This window comes from Elephas maximus, chromosome 20 (assembly GCF_024166365.1).
Source record: "Elephas maximus indicus isolate mEleMax1 chromosome 20, mEleMax1 primary haplotype, whole genome shotgun sequence".
NCBI lineage: Eukaryota > Metazoa > Chordata > Mammalia > Proboscidea > Elephantidae > Elephas > Elephas maximus.
The window spans coordinates 23,640,807-23,659,050 of NC_064838.1; the positions used below are offsets into that span (position 1 = coordinate 23,640,807).

General features: G+C 37.2%; 1 protein-coding gene across 7 annotated transcripts in view; it reads left to right on the top strand.

The window, feature by feature from the left end:
* CHL1 (cell adhesion molecule L1 like) overlaps nt 1-18,244 on the top strand; it is a 232,568-nt gene that overhangs the window by 111,511 nt on the left and 102,813 nt on the right. For all 7 annotated transcript variants that reach the window (XM_049862001.1, XM_049862007.1, XM_049862008.1 and 4 more), the window contains one exon: nt 16,532-16,699. In XM_049862001.1, the coding sequence (XP_049717958.1) occupies nt 16,609-16,699 (91 nt within the window). In that variant the 5' untranslated portion in view covers nt 16,532-16,608. The remainder of the gene's footprint in view (nt 1-16,531; nt 16,700-18,244) is intronic.

Genomic DNA, 18,244 nt, shown 5'->3' on the forward strand with positions numbered 1-18,244 from the left:
ATGTGGAGTCACAAAAAAAATGCAATGCAAAAGAAAACTGTCCTAGAGTACAGTGATTGTTTTTTGTACTTAAAAGTTATACAATGAATGAATTAATGTTGACGGTGTTGACAGACGTAAGAACACTCAAAATACCAGTGGGGACCCCTGTCGTAATTATACATTTATAGCCAGTGAGATTGAAGATCTTTTACAATTTTCCTCCAATAATTAGTTTCCTGAACTGAAATTAGAACTAGGAACTTGTGACTTTCCTAGGAAAAGCTCCAAGGCTCTTCCCTGTTAGTTCTATAAATATCACTCCATAACTTGCCTTTTACAGTTAACAATATATCATAGCTATATGATAGTATTTATTAACAATGGATTATATAACATACTGTAGTATACATTTTATATATATAAAACTTTATGTATTTTTTAATATATATATGTGTAAATTTTTAACTTTTTTACTAAATACATTTCCTTGTCAGTATTTTCTTTTACGGTGGGAATCACTTTTATTGAAAATTAAGTAAAAATAATTTAATTAAACTGGCATGTAATAATAAAAACTGAATATGCTTTAAAAAATATTAGTTTTGGAATCAAAAGGAGTAAGATTATTTTATGTTGTTAAATATATGTATTTAAGTAACTTGTAAAACTCTACCACAGGAAATTGTATCTAACTGGTTATCATACAAATAAAAGGAGGTAATCAGTTCAAAATGACACATAAGCTGATATTGCTTTCCTGTTCTTATTTCTTATTCATGGAAAGAGATTACAAGATATAAAGGGTTTAGGGATCTAGGTCACCGGCCCAGGATTCTGCATTAATTCCTCTCATAAAAGTGTAAAGGATGATCAATCAACTTTGTCAGCTCTAATACCATCATCAGAGCAGAAGATGAGCCAAAGGCAATTATAAGCTTTTTATAAATTTCTCTTAAGTACCTGGAAATCATATTTTGTATTTTATGGTTTGAATAGAATAGGGTTGCTTTTTAAGGTTGTACAGTGACAACTTTAAAATTTCTACCAACACATCCTCAGCATTCTTACATCTATCAGCCTATTTCAATAAAAACATCTATATGATTTTATACATTTGAATAAAGGAATCCCACACAGACAATATCTAGAATGTGACAATACATCCATATTATTTCCTTAACATGCCCCCAGATCTCATTGATCACAGCCGATTTCTTTCATTATGCTCCACCTAAAATATTTGAATTGGCAATAGCGATATTTTTATGAACTACACAGTTTAAGAGAAAACAAGTCTAAAGGTTTTAGTCTTACTATGTGGGAACCCGGGTGGTGTAGTGATTAGGTGCTATGGCTGCTAACCAAAAGTTCACCAGTTTGAATCCACCAAGCGCTCCTTGGAAACTCTGTGGGGCAGTTCTGCTCTATCCTATTCGATTGCTACGAGTCGGACTCAATAGCAATGGGTTTGCTTTTATATGACCTTTAGCATTCCTGGTTAAGAGCTACGGCTGCTAACCAAAAGGTTGGCAGTTCCAATCCATCTGGCACTCTTTGGAAACTCTATAGGGTGGTTCTACTCTGTCCTGTAGGGTGGCTATAAGTTGGAATCACTCGTCCGCAGTGTTTTTTTTTTTTTTTTAGCATTTCTAACTAATAAATTGCTTTGGATACTTCTGCTTTAGACAATGGAAAAAGAAATGAGGAACAAAACAGAAAGGAAGAAAAAATAATAAAAGGTTGTAAGACAGTAAAAACATAGAAAACCAGAGGTGAAATATCCCAAATCATGACTGGTTATGTTCATCATACAGCCTTGTTCTCCCCGAAGAAATGTCTTTTTCATGTGCTTAATATTCACTAGAAGTTGATAATTTGATGACCCTTGCAGTCACTACAAGATTCTTAACTGCCTTTTGACGATTATAGAAAAAATCATATTCAAGTACTGATTGTTGAAAGTCAAACGTTAAAGCCTTTGAAATGGGCCGTATGTGAAGGTTAATGCTATAACTTTCTCAGATTTATGAGAGTATCTTCTTTGACAATGCTTCTTTATAGAACGTTTACAGTACAAAATAATTTCTTCATGTCTGCATCCGGACCTAATCCAGTTTGTTCATTTATCATCATTAGGTTCTTTTTTGTAGACAATGGTAGGTTCCAAGTCTTAGAGAAAAATGAGGCGTTTAGATCTTTCTTCCTTACCCTGCTTCCAGGTGCTCTATGACAGTCTTATGTTGAAATTTGCCAGGTGAGCAAATATTTATTAGCCATCAGATGTGCACATGGCCTGAGCAAATATTTATTAGCCATCAGACATACGCATGGCGTGCACACACAAGTAGGATTATACTCTCTATTTTGTTAGCTTCGTAGGTCCAATCTGCTCGACATCTGAGGCACTATGACAGAATCTTGCAAGGAAGCTTCAGAGGCAGCTTAGACAGTGTTCTAACTGCAGATTCAGCGTCCCTTCCAATTGGAGTCAGAGAACAAAACTCTCTTGCAAGCCTTGAAGCATGGGCCTTAGTGGAATCCTAAGCCTGGAGTGCCATGAAACTCTGTAGGCAGTAAGACTCACTTGATTTTTATGCCTATTAACACACAGGTACATGTGACTGGATAATCATTTCGAATGGATCCACCGATATCTTGAATGGCTCTTGTTTTACTATGGAACGTTTTTCTAGCATCCACTTCATGATTAACAAGCCATATAATTTTCAGAATAAAGACAGCTGAAGAGCTTGTGGTTATCGACTTTACTGCTTTTGATTAGAGATTTAGAAGAGTTTTGTTTAAAGCTTTTTAAATATTAACTAACCATATTTATGGGCTAGATTAACATTGAGTAGCACACACATAACCATCACACAGTCTATGCTTAAGAATTTTAAGGCAAATTTTAGAAAATGTGATACTTTGCTTTCTGTTGGCACATGGGAATCACTGTTGCCTATGAATATGGCTGATTCCACGTAGACACTGATAAAATTGATGAGATTCATGGAAAGTTCTATTTCGATTAGTCTTTATAGAATCATGGCAAAAAGTCCAGTAATGTTCAGCTCAATGATTACACATTCAAACCCGTACCTACTTTAGAAGCTATCTCGGAAAATTCATTTTCTGAGCTTTTTTTGATAAATAAGAAAAAAAAATTAGAGTTTGATAGATATGCTGTATTTAGGCAGAGTAAATGAAATTCATTTATTTAGAAAGATTTATTGAGTGTCTCCTATATCGTAGGGAGGCATAGTAAGGACCATTCAGATCTGGTGCCTGCTTCAGGAAGTTTACCACCTCTTACAAACATTTGGATGAGGCAGGTGCAAAAACAACTTGGGAGTCTTGTTTATTTTACTTTTATAAGTACAATGTACTCATTAAAACCATTTGATTAATATTAAAAACTGGAAAATAGATGAGAACCATCAAAAACTTAGGTATATATTTCCAGTTTTCTATTTTTTAAATATAATTGTTCCTTGTAATCAAACATTGTATAGAATTTATCTTTTTAAAAATGCCATATATCTTGCTTATGGTTGACTTTTATCAATTTCCCGAGTTATTTTCACATGCATTGTATCATTTTCTTACTAATGGAAAACAAAGAGGTTTCAATTTACCTGGAAGTACTCCATTTTCTTTTTGAAAATTCCTTTCTTAATACTGAGCAGAGTTGAAATATACAAGGGGGAAATAGAGGGAATAACATTTAACGGCAGCAGAAAAGTAGAGGAGAAAAACATAAAAAAAAAAACTTTTATCTAATTGTCAGCTGGGTATCCAATAGCTATTTGTTAAAAGCCGGTAGCTTTTTTTAGATACTTTGAGGTGGAACCGGAAACCCTGGTGGAGTAGTGGTTAAGAGTTACACTGCTAACCAAAAGGTGGACGGTTTGAATCCACCAGGTGCTCCTTGGAAACCATGTGGGGCAGTTCTACTCTGTCCTACAGGGCCGCTATGAGTCGGAATGGACTCTACTTGGCAACTTTTTTTTTTTTTTTTTAAATAAGGTGAGGCCAGGAGATGGAAACCTGAAAAGGAGTTGAAGGGATGCTTTGTTAACCTAAGGACTTATTTCCTGAAGTTGGTTTTTGGTTATAGTTTAAAAATCTGTTATAATTGCTTTCTTCTATATATTGCAGTTCCTAAATTTTAAGAAGCTTGCTGTTTGATTATTTCAGATGGGACTATAATCCACAAACTCTCTTACTTGAATTAGAAGAGATGGAATCTTCTTGGTTTAGACAATAATGAATGATGTAAAGTTCTAAAATGTAAAGTTCTAGGTGCCAGTAATTCTTTTCATGAAGAAAATCCATTGTTAGATTATTTTAAGCCAATTTTTTAAAGAAGCTATTAGTTAAGAAATGATGAAATTTATCAGTAGGAAACTTTTTGATCAATTTGGGGTGATTCGTCCTAATTGACAGTCTTTAAAAGGTGACTTACTTAATTTTCAAGTGGTTTTAGGAACCATGGTTAAGAATAAAGGTTCTCGAAACAGATTCCACTGGTTTTCATTTCAGCTCAGCATTTCAGTTGTAAGATTTTGGGCATTCTGTATTTCAGTTTCCTTATATGTGAAATGGAAGTTACACTATCTATATCATGGAGATGTTGTGAGAATGAAATCAGTTTGTGTGTAAAAGTGATTATGACATACAAAAATTAATAAATATCACACACACGTTCTCACAGTCAAATACATTTCTGAAGCCTCTAATTAAGCAAAATAAAATTCTCAGCTTTTAAAATGCTAATGTGCATTGAAAATTTTCAAAGGACAAAATAGTGCATAGAGCATTTACTAATTTACTGACCACACACACATTCTTCTTCTCACTGAGTATATTAAAGCATCAGTATAGCTCAGAGTCAAAATACAAAACAGAAAACAAACCTGCTTCCATCGAGTCCATTCTGACTCACAGTGACCCTGTAGGACAGAGCAGAACTGCCCCATAGGGTTTCCAAGGCTGTCATCTTTATGGGAGAAGGGCTGCCACGTTTTTCTCCTGCAGAGCAACTGGTGGGTTCCAACCACCAACCTTTCAGTTAGCAGCCGAACACTTAACCACTGTGCCACCAGGGCTCCTTCCCAATAGCCTAGAGGAAGATAAACGTATTTTACTCTCTTGTGAGCTGGCCATCTGGAATCCTCAAGAAATGAAGCAAATGGAATGCTTTTGGTGACTAAAACTCCCTAAGAGATTTAAGCAGTGGTTACACGGGCATAAACATGTAAAAATTCACTGAGCTGGATGCTTAAGTTGTGTGTGTTTTAGAGGATCTGTGTTATTCCTCAGTTTAAGCAACAACAATAACAACAACTGCCTAGATGACAATCACGGGTAATAAAGTGTTTTGTGAGAAATGGCTCAGAACGTGACTTACGTGTTGGGATGCAAGATCACCCTTCCCTGCAGTCACTTGATCTGCATGCTCGGCGGTTTCCTTTCCTATCTTCCACCAGGCGAGAATTTAAATTAGATGTCATACAACTTGGTAATAATTTTGAATAAATAGGTAAAAAAAAAAAAGAAAGGGAAAAATGGGGAGAAAAAGATTATATTCCGTTACGCATACATATATCCCTGTCAGAACTTGGCCGCAGTGTTTTCCATTTAATTAAATAAATGGTATTATTAATATTAATTTATTCCACATAGTGATTATTAATTAAAGCTGACATCTTTCCAATAAAATCAATTTGCTTCTAATAAAGTCTGCATGTCTTTGATCTACTGTATACAAATACGCAGGCTCTGCAGGGAAGATGAATTAACACTCTAAGCAATTCCTTTGTCTTGTCACTTCAGTGACATGAAACAGTTTGAATGGATATGGCCATCATGTTCAATATCTCCTTTGTTTTCCTAGTGAAAAGCCACTAACAGTAATTTCAGGATTACTGTGTTTATGATACTTGTAAATTGATTTATGGTATTAGCCAAGCAGGTGATCGACAAAAGCCTTTTAATTTTCTTTTCGTCCCCCCGCCCCTCCTCACTTTCAAGGTGCTGAGTGGTTCAGGTTATATTTCAGGATTATGAAATGTGCTGGGTTTCCTCTGCATAGACCCAATTTTAGAATCTGGGCAACAGTTTACCCTACCCTGACAGTCATATAAAAGGGAGTTTCGTAAAGGGACACGGGAGGTCAAAGGGAAGCAAAGGTGACATCCGTCCCATCATGAAAATGTCAAACAGCCTTATATAAGACACCTTACTTGATGCAGCTCGGTGGTTCTTAAGCCCTTTTAATGTTACAGAAAATAAAATTCAAACAATTCCAAGTTATAACACTGTTCCAGTCTATTATACAAATCTATTGTTATTTTTAAAACTGCAATTTGGGCTCCAGTGTGATAATATATTCCTTCCTGCTGACTATAATAAAAGTTGTCGATCTATTTCAAGCTTCCCGAGTAGAAAAATGTTGTTTAATGATTTGGCATGGGCTGCTATGTATGAAGCTAATTCTAATCCCTAGAATTCATGGTGGCTGAAACATCTTAATGCTGTGTCTTAGTGGACAGGAATGTCCACCGAACACTTTTTGGGACTGTATACATTCCATTCCTTCTTTAGAAATGGCAGATGGACTGTCGCTGACATTTTTGCTTTGTGTAGTTGCTGCCGTAGAAATGAGTTTTTAAAATAATGATCGTAAGAGTTGCCTTCACCCCCCCACCCGCCCCATCGTCCATTTGCCTTGTTATAGTTTCTCTTTAAAATTTTGACCTGGATATGTTTGTGAATAATTACTGAGTGAAAATGCAAAGGATTTGGGAAATATCACTAAGGTAAAATTTACTATCCCATATTACCTGCCTTTCTCTGCTGCTTTTTGACATTCTTAACTACTCAGATTCTATTCCCTTCTTATTTTTAAAGTCAGGCATATCAGTTTGAATAGCATTTGCTGAAAGGAAAAAAATAGAAAGTGTTTACAATAGGACCATTGGAGAACCATAGCATCAAAAGTTTTAGTAAACCTGTTACCACTACTAGTAAGTGAAAAAAAAAAAAACAGCAAGGAAACAAAAAAATGATTATTAGGAAATGGTTATTATTTGGAATAGATTAACAATAGCCAGAGATCTTTAAAGTAATTTTAAAATACTTTGTGTTTCTGTTCAGTTTAAAAGGGTGGAATATATATAATTAATGCAAATTGAGAATTTAGTCTTAACCCACTTTATTCATTTTGTCTTTCCATATTTTATTAATGGAATTTAAATCAGTCTCCAATGGAAACATAATGCAAAATAGGTGAATTAAGAATCAAAGCATGATTAAAAAAATAAATAAAGAAGAAATACAGGGACAAATACTATGTTCACTTTACAGCAATTACAGACATATAAACCCTATAAACAATATGTTGTCTAGATGACTCACTAGAGCATTTAATCCCATTTAAAACTTTTTATCAAAATACAACCTACATACATAAAAATGCACATAAAGGTTTGAAGAAAGAGTTGAAGAAATTTAATAAACTAACACATGCTTGTAAACTGTACCCAGATAAAGATATAGAATATTTCCCACACTGTAGCAATCTCCCGCCTCCTCCTCCAGTCATCACCCCTGGCTGGTGTAACTGCTATTCTAACTTTATGTTTTAATTTTAACTTTGTTTTCATTTTCAATATAAAAAGGATAAATGCTTATTTTAGAAATAGATGGGAAGTTAGAAGGAACCGGCTTACATGAATAATTGTCTACACGAACCATGGGCTCCTCTACCCTAAGACCAGAAGAACTAGAGGGTGCCTGGCTACCACTACAGGACATTCCTATCAGGACCACGATACATGAACCCTGATAGAAATGGAGAAAAATGTAGAACAAAACTTCGAATATTAAAGAAATTCAGATTTACTGTACCCACTGAGACACGAGACATCCCCAAGGCTATTCCCCTGAGATATTCTTTAAGCCTTGAACTGGAAATATCCCCTTAAGTCACCTTTTAGGGAACTAGCAGGTTAGCCCATAAAGGAATGAATACCACCCTTGGGTGCTATGTTCTTTTTTTAAAAAAAAATCTATGTGAGACCAAATGGTCAACAAATAGATTCTAAAGCATAGATTAGAAAGTTGGGGGGCTGTGGGAATAGGTGAATGGGAACAAAACAAATAGAACAGAAATAACGAGAATTTTGATACAATGTAAAGAATGTAATCAATATTACTGAACAATATGTGTAAAAACTGTTGAACGGGAACCTATTTTTCTGTGTAAAATTCTACTGAAAATACAATAAAACATTATTTAAAAAAAAAAGAATCAAAGCATGAAAGAAATATAAAAATACATCGGGGCTATATGCTCACAGCTTCCCAGGTGTAAGTAATTGCTATAAACTGGGCTTCCATTGCCTTTTGTGGGGCCATGACTCTCCAAACCCCTAAAGCAATAGCAATTCACATTTAGTTACATTATTCCAAAGAGACTCAACGCTCGGTAAGTAGCTCAAAGAGAGCAGGGATTGATAGCACAGTTGTCTTAACAAAATCTGTTAGTTATGTGACTGGACTATTCCAGGCCTGCTCAGCACAGCCATAGAAACAGGAAACGGTGAAAGCGAAAGCTTTATTTGGTTGGCCAAGCAAAGGAGCACACCGGGACCTGCTTCACCAGGGCTGCTCCCAGAACAACAGCCCAAAGAGGTCACATGGATGAAGTAAATAGGGTCCGGGGTCTTCAGGAATGCCTTGAGATGGGACCAGCTTGCTGATTGGTCTGGCCCGAAAAGGCGTTCCTGGGGCAGTCCAGCCTTTCTGCGCTTGCTCAGTCTAAACAGGCAGGGGGAGGGGGTCTCTCAAACCGAATCTTAGGCTCCGAGTCCTCTCTTTTGAAAGCCTTCCCCCAATCTTGGGCCGCTAAAGTTGGATTCCGTTGGGTGGGATAAGAGTTCTGGGGTCACCCAGAGGACGGGTCAATGGTTCTGTGCCTGTCAGGCGGGCCAGATCTAGTTCTTGCTAGCTGCACCTGGTGCTGCGACCCCAGTCTCTTGTTTTCCTCACCTTGGCCAGAAACAGTATACCTACATGGGGAAATAGCTTAAAGACAGGGAGTTAGTTCGTATATCACGGAAAATGGCAGGCACAGCCCTTTGCCTATTCAAGATGGTGGGCAGGCAGCCAGTCTCAGTTAGCTGGTTGGTTTTAAACGCCGGCTAGTAGGCATTTTCATGACTTTGTCCACCGTTTGGATAAAAGAATCTCGTTACTGCTGTTGGAATGTTTTAGGCTGATTTCTGATTCCACAGACTGAAGAGACTTTAGAAACTTCATTATTATGGAAATATTAAGATACACCCTAAAATAGAATGGTGCGAGGAACCCCCATATATATATATTGCACATGTTCAACAATTATCAATAGTGTATCAGTTGTTCTAGACTGTCCTCCCTATTTTAATGAGATAATTCTGCATTGAAGAACACCCCCTCTCCCCCCAAAAGATTGTGTCATGCATTAAATTCTGTCCTCCAAAAATATGTGTTGATTTGGTTAGGCGGTCCCAGTATTGTGTGGTTGTCCTCCATTTTGTGATTTTCTGATGTGTTATAAATCTCTGCCTGTGGTTGAAGAGGATTAGGGTGGGATTTAACACCCTGGCTCAGGTCACATCCCTGATCCAACATAAAGGGAGTTTTTCTGTGCTCCATCTTGTATTTTACAAGAGATGAAAGGGAAGCAAGCTGAGAGTTGAGGAATTTATACCACCAAGAGGGCACTACTGGGAGGAGAGCGCATCCTTTGGACCTGGGGTTCCTGTACGGAGAAGCTCCTAGTTCAGGATTGATGACAAGTACTTTCCTCTGGAGCAGACCGAGCAAGAAAGCCTTCCCCTGGCTGATGCCATGAATTTGGACTTCTAGCCTACTTACCAAAAAAAACATCCATTGCCATCAAGTCAATTCTGACTCATAGTGGCCCTAATAGGACAGAGTAGAGCTGCACCATAGATTTTCCAAGGAGTGCCTAGTGGATATGAACTGCCAACTTTTTGGTTAGTGGATGTAGTTCTTAACCACTATGCCACCAGGGTTTCCTCTAGCCCTACTAGACTGTGAGGAAGTAAATATCTCTTTGTTAAAGCCGTTCACTTGTGGTATTTCTTTTATAGCAGCCCTAGATGACTAACACAGAGCGATTCAATACAGTAAACATTAATTACTGTTTATATGTCTACTATTCCACTGGGTAATTTTGCTGATCTTGGGGCCATTCTTAGCTGATATCGACCAACCTGGCTCTTGCATCTATGATTAGCTGGCAAGTCATCTGGAACTGACTGGCATAAGATGGCTGTCCTTTCATGTTTGGCTGACTGGTGGCTAGGACAGGAGGAGGTGATGGGATCACGTGTCTCTCATCATCCAGCTGCCTATCCTAGGCTTATTCTCATGATAGCTGGGTAGGGTTCTGAGAGAGAGAGAGAGGGAGAGAGAGAGAGAGTCAATGTGTGAAACAGCTTTTAAGACATAGGCTCAGGACTAGTATACTCACCATCTCTACTACATTCTATTAGTCAAAGCAAGTCATAAGGTCTGACAAACTCAAGAACTGAGGAAGTACATTCATGATGGGAGGAGCTATCATTTTGCAAAGGTTATGGATTCAAGGGGGAAAGGGAGAAAAATTGAAAATGTCTTTGCAATCACTCCGTTCTACTTTTTTCTTTCCTTTTGAAGAGAACTTCGAATTAATTAACATCATTTGACCACTAAATACTTCAATGAAGACACTTTTATTTTTTAAGTCATTAGGATTTTGTAACTGTAATAGAAGCCATATAAGTTAACCATTGCTTCTGGATCAGAATATTATTAATGGAGCCCCGGTGGCAAAGTGGTTAAGAACTATGGCTTCAAACCAAGAGGTCGGCAGTTCAAATCTACGTCTCATTATTACCACTAACAAAACAATCAGCATCATTATCATTACAACTATTAGTAAATGTCATTTATTATTCTATGCTAAACCTATATGATATTTTCAGTCGCCTCATGTGCATTGCAAAAGTTGGACAATGAATAAGGAAGACTGAAGAAGAATTGATGCCTTTGAATTACGGTGTCGGCAAAGAATGTGGAATATAGCATGGACTGCCAGAATGAACACATCTGTCTTGAAAGAAGTACAGCCAGAATGCTCCGTACAAGTGAGGATGGCAAGACTTCATCTCACGTACTTTGTACATATTATTAAGACGGACCAGTCCCTGGAGAAGGACATCAGGCTTGGTAAAGTAGGACAGCAATAAAGAGGAAGACCCTCAACAAGATGGATTAACACAGTTGCTGCAACAATGGGCTCAAACGTAATTGTGCAAAGTGAGAATTTACTGCCAGGCCGGGCAGTGTTTCTTTCTGTTGTACAAAGGGTCACTATGAGTCAGAACTGACTCAAAGGCACCTAAAAACAGCAAGCCTACATTACACTCATTAAACTCTCATAAGTGTGCTGTAAGGCAGAAACTATTAGGCTGATTTGTAGAGATGAGTAAGACTTTGTATAAACTGCCCAAGGCCATATAGCTAATGGTTTTGAACGTAGATTTCCTGAGTCAGGTCTCCATGATCTTATTCACTACACCTCACTCCCTTCTGTTGGCTGTTCAGCAGGTCACAATAACTTTGCCTTTATATAAGATCTTGGGAGCTTTAGGAGTCCCTGGATGGTGCAAATGGCTAGTGTGCACACCTGCTGACTGAAGGTTCAAGTTCACCCAGAGGCTTTCAGAAGAAAGGCCTGGCCATTTACTTCTGAAAACTCAGCCATCAGAAACTCTACGGAGCACAGTTCTACTTTGACCCTCACGGGGAAGCCATGAGTCAGAATCAACTCAATGTCAACTATTTTTTTTTTTTTTGCAAGCCTCAAGACCAGGTTGAATGGACAAAGGCTGGGCCAACTCACTTTTCCATTTCGAAAGAGAAAACTAACTTGAGTTAAGAAGAGAGTAAGTTGTTTCTAGCTTTGCCACTGTGAAGCTATTTTGAGACCATCAGAGGGGTTATGAAGTTACTTGTGGTATTGATGAGTGTATACTATAGGCCACTGTGTTTTGGAGAACAAAGGGCTTTATTTTTATATTATTGAACTATAAGCAGCCGCATGTGATATGCATGCCTGTCCATGTTTCTGCTTCTGTCTGTAAACCAGTGTGTTCTTAATCCTCATGGAACTGTTCATGCTGAAGAAACAGAGGCAGGTCAGGAAGTGTTAATTATATGATCTTACTGTTGAAAAACAGAATTACCAAACGTTATGGTCTTTTTGCATTCTGACAAGGGAATTATTACCGACTTTCCATTTTCCAAGCTGAAAGCTATTTCAGGGCTATCGTCATGACTTAATGGCGGTCTGCTTCCCCGGGGTTACATTTGAATTTCCAATGACTCTTATGTAAGAGCCTCTGAACACATAAGTCTCAGGTAAATTGAAGCTAATCCCTGTAGGAGATAAGGTCAGATGTGGAATTAACCGTTACCCACAATCTGGAAACTGAAGGTGTCGTCAGTGTTTGTTATGTCTTTTAATATATAGTCTTATTTTAAGCCAGTGGTTCATTGCGCCATCTTTTTATGAAAGAATTTCTTGGATCAAGGCTATGTACTTGAACTATTAAAATTTGAAAAATCAGATCATCACTATCGAACAATTATTATCTCCAAGCGATTTTACTATAGCAATTAGAGACTACTGAACTTGCTTGCCTAAATCAGGAGATGAATTGAAATTGAGTCTGTTCTTACGTATTTGGCTGTCTAGTATTTTTATTCCCTATTTCAGGGTGGAAAGATATATGGTATTTAACCTGGAAATATGGTTTCCTAATAGCATCATGGTTTTGAAACGCTTGCTCCTTACAAATAGAGGGCAGCTATTAAAGAAATACACGAGAAGCCCTTAAATCAATGGACATTGAATATTAATGGAACAGAATAGTATGTACTAGATTGCAAGTAAAGAATTATCTATATGTATAAATAATGAATTTAGATGACTATTATCAAACTGTTTCAGAAGAGGGAAGGAAACAAAAAATTCAAAGTACAGGCATTAATCTTTTCTTCAGACTTTTCATCTAAGAGATGGCTGCCTGGCTCGATGTCTCCTAAATTTGTACAGATAGGTAGAACTTAGTTTATCTAGTTTAGGGAGTGTCTTGCTTTTCATAATTAAAGCAATTTTTTCCCATATGTTTGTTGTTGTAGTTGCTGATTCTCACTATTCTCAGTATTCTCACTATTCTCAGTAGTTATGGCCTATAAAGTCCCCTCAAACACTGGATTAGTGAATACTGAACCATTGCAAACACAGGGTAAGGTTCCTATGAGCCTCTGGCCACATTTTTGCTAACCAATCAATATATAACCTTGTTTTAGTGTGTTTCTGTTTAAGGACACTTTTTGTTGTAGGATCGCTACAAATTGGAATTGACTCGAAGGCAACAGTTTTTTGTTGCTGTTGTTGTCGTTAGGCGCCATGGAGTCGACTTGACTCATAACGACCTATGCATAACAGGAGATATTGTCCAGTTCTGTGACATCATCTCAATTATTGCTATGTTTGAGCCCATTGTTGCGGCCACTGTGTCAATCTAGCTCATTGAGGGTCTTCCTCTTTTTTGCTAACCATCTACTTTACCAAGCATGATGTCCTTCTCCAAAGATTAGTTCCCTGATGACACGTTCAAAGTAAGCCAGTTGACGTCTTGCTGTCCTCACTTCTAAGGAACATTCTGGCTATACTTCTTCCAAGACTAATTTGTTTGTTCTTCTGGCCATCCATGATATTCAATATTCTTCCCAATACCACAATTCGAATGTGTCAATGCCATAAAAGAGGAAAGACACCTTATTTAATACACATTGTTGATTCATTGACATTGAACTCATGACCAATAGCACTATAACTCATACCTCAACCAAGCTTATCTAACACATGTATTTTTTCTTGTAAGGCGCATCACGGCGTTCTTGTGCTTATAAAAACACTAGACAGTACTTTAGCACTAGACTTAAGGACCATCTTAATCAGAAAATCACCAACAAAGAGCAGAAAAACATGGAAACCATGGCACTAAATAAACTTCCAAAAGGACACTTGTGTACAGCAGGAGAGCTAAAGCCAGAGGCAGACGGTTGCCTTGTTCAGCCTCAGCTGGAATTGTGTATGTTGGTAACTGCTATTTTTTGCCACGCTGTGAATGTGAGCAGATGACCACAAAAGTGCTGTGGTATTGATTTTCACTTTACAAATAAATTTTAGGGAGCAGATAAATTCACAATTATGGAATCTGCTTATAATGAGGAGTGACTATAACTCTTTTTATCAGGAAACTGAAGGTTAGTTAGTATAGTCATACATTTGAAAATATCTTTGATTATCAATGCAAGTAATATATCATTTTAGGAACTATTCTAAACTGCACAAAGATTTTTTTTTCCTATTCTCATTTTAGAGATAGATTAATTGAGATAAGAGGATGTAAATAATGTTGTTACTGTAATTCAAGAAGAAATAATTAACAGCTTTTTTCAGGTGATGGTGGAGTTTTTTCCCTTATGATCAATATAACTTTTCTCAAACCAGAATATAAATGGAATTACTCTCTATTCAGACCCTTCAAGCGCATAAAACAAAAGAGCAGGATAGTTACTAATTTAAATTTGACCTACTTGTACACAAGGATCCCTGGTGGTGCAGTGGTTAAGCACTCAACTGCTAACCATTGTTTCTAACCCACAAACTGTCTCTGCAGGAAAGAGATGTGGCAGTCTGCTTCTGTAAAGATTACAGATTTGGAAACCCTACAGAGCAATCCTACTCTGTCCTATAGGGTTGCTATGAGTTGGAATTGACTCAATGACAACTGGTTTGTTTTTTCTTTTTTTGTACACATGCATGGAAGATCTTGGTCCTTAACCTATTAAGATGCAACTGGAGATAAAATTTTAAAAGCCAAAATACTTGGAATTAAATATAAATAGCCTATCTGTCTATATCTACATTATTATTATTATTTACCAGTTCAAAATGAATAGAGTAATAGGTTTCAGGGAAAAGAAAAATCACATACATGAAAAACTGATATTACATTTTGGAGCAAATTGTTGTGTTATCATTTGCAAGAGTATATTATAAACAATGATTAGATGTTTCACACCTAATTTTGTTTTCACAATGTTCCAGAAAAAAAAATTAAATGGTAAAGAGAGGGAAAAGGAAAATTGAAATTTTAATCCTCAATCTATTCGGTAGATTTTGGAGTGATGAACATTCTGTTTATATGGAAGGTAACAGACACCATTATTAACTCCTTGTACCAAACTCACATCTGTGAATTTTAGTTGAGACTCCTGGCCCTTCTCCATTTGTTTTTGTTTTTTCTCTTCTTTATAACTTACTAGAACTATCCAGTTCTATTAGTGTGATACGTTTGAAGACAAAAAGTAATTTCACCAGAAAAATCAAAGATTTCTTTTTGTGATCTTAAATATTGACTCAAAAAGAGAAGCCTGATATAAAGACTTAATGTGAAAGAGTCACTTTTTTTGAATGAAATTAGCTGAAGTTATTCTCGCAGCCACTTACACTCACTGCAGTATACTAAAGTGCCTTCCAGGTAAAAATTTCTGTGGCTTAAAAATATGATTCATTGGAATTGTTTCTGGTTTATAATAAAGCATATAGTTAATGTCCCTTATTTTAAACACAATGAGAGACAACTAATTATATTTATACGGAGTTATTAGAGAACATTTTACTAACTCTAGTTATTAGATCCATTTTACTTGGATCCACAGTCAACACCCGTGGAAGCTGCGGTCAAGAAATCAAACAACATGGTACATTGGGCAGATCTGCTACAAAAGACCTCTGTAAAGTATTCAAAAGCAAAGATGTCACTTTGAGGACTAAGGTGCTCCTTACCCAAGCCATGGTATTTTCAATTGCCTCATATGTATGAGAAAGCTGAACAGTGAGTAAGGAAGACAGAAGATAAGTTGATGCCTTTGAATTATGGTGTTGGTGAAGAATATTGAATATATCATGAACTGCCAGAAGAACAAATAAGTCAGTTTTAAAAGTATAGCCATAATGCCCCTTAGAAGCAAGGATGGTGAAACTTCACCTCACATACTTTGAACATGTCGTCAGGTGGGACCAATCCCTGGAGAAGAACATCATGCTTGGTAAAGCAGAGTCAGCAAAAAAGAGGAAGACCCTCAACGAGACAGTGATCAACACAGTGGCTGCATCAATGGGCTCAAACAAAGCAATGTTTGTGAGGATGGTGCAGGACAGGGCAGTGTTTCATTCTGTTGTACACAGGGTCACTATGAGATGGAACCAACTCGATGATACCTAACTACAACATTAGAGAACAGTTTCGTAAAGAGAAAAAATATTGCCAAACAGGAAAATGTATTTGATTTCTACGTTGATGCTCTAGAGTATATCTAATACACTATTCTGTTTGTTTTGTTTTGTTTTTAGGTTTCCGGGTTAACCACATTATCCTTAGCTGTATACCAAAACTAGTTCTTTCTGTGTTATCTCCTTCCTGAAGAGCAATGAAGATGCTGTTAAGTGGAAGAGGATTAATCATATCTCTAATTTTTTTCCTGTTAAAATTCTCAACAGCGATTGAAATACCACTCTCAGGTAATGTTACAGCCTTTAGTAACTATTCATGAAATTTCATATTTGCATTTTGGTTTTTGAGTACTTGTAAATTGAGGATATGACTCTTATAACATTTTCCTGTAGATTTTCTAGCAAATTGTTGTCAGAAGTCAATCTTGCATTTTTCATTTTTTGGATGACTTATATTTGGCAGTTACTGTTTTGTTTTTTATTTTGCAGCTCAGGTTTGTTGCCTGTGATGCTCCTCTTGCATTTTGTAAGCCATATATATACATATACATACACATACACATGTATAATGTGTATATCTATCTATATCTCTACATCCATATATCTACATATGACAAGGTCTCAATTTACAGTGTTTGTTTCATCCCACTCAAATGATAAGTTTAAATGCTCTAATCTGCATCCGAATTCAAACTTATCACATGACAGGAAACATAACCTATAAATGAGGTGGTATTTTGTTATAAGTCTAAAATTGTCTATGCCTTAGTAGTCTAGTGCTGCTATAACAGAAATACCACAAGTGGATGACTTCAACAAAGAGAAATTTATTTTCTCATAGGTTAGGAGGCTAGAAGTCGAAACTCAGAACGCCAGCTCTAGGGGAAGGCTTACACTCTCTGGTGCCTCTGGAGGAACGTCCTTGTCTCTTCTGAGCTTCTGCTCTTGGGTGATTTTCATGTAACTTGACATCTCTCTTTCCCCATCTCTTCCTGCTCAATGCTTCCTTGTTTAATCTCCTTTATATCTCAAAAGAGATTGACTAAAGATACAGCTTACACAAATCCTGCCTCATTAACAGAATAAAGACAACCCCATTCCCAAATGGAATTATAACCACAGGCATAGAGGTTGGGGGCCACAATTTAATTCATTACATTCCACCCTTTGGTCCCCCAATTTCATGTTCTTCCCACATGCAAAACACATTTACCCCATCACATCATCCCAAAAGTCCTAAATCTGCTCCAAGTCCAAAATCTCATCTTCTGAGTCATCTAAATCAGATATGGGTGAGACTTTAGCATAGTCCATCCCGTGGCATAATTCCTCTTAATCTTTGAACCTGTGAAGTTTAGATTGCAAGTGATCTGTTTCCAAAGCACAATTATGGAACAGGTACAAGGTAGAAATTTCCATTACAAATGGGAAAATTGGAGCGAAAGAAGGGATAAGCATCAAGCAAGTTCAAAACCCAGTAGAACAATTTACATTACGTCTCAAGTCTTAAAAACAGTTCTCTGTTCTCTGAGACCATCTAGTCAATGGCCCTGCCCTCCAGATTCTGGGCATTGGCCACATCCTCTGGATTCTGGATGGAGGCCCCTTGTACTTCAGCTCTGCCTTCCAGGTCCACTGGTTTGGCAACTCTGCTCTCTTAGCTTTGGGTAGCCAAATTCTCCTAGTCCATCTGAGTGGCTATCCCACCCTCTAGGCCCTGGCAAGCCCCATTCTTCTGCTTCTTGGGCATGGCTGCCCCACCCCCTCAGGTTTGGGCAGTAGCCACATCACCCTGGCACACCTTGATGGCAGCTCCACACTCCAGAACTGAGT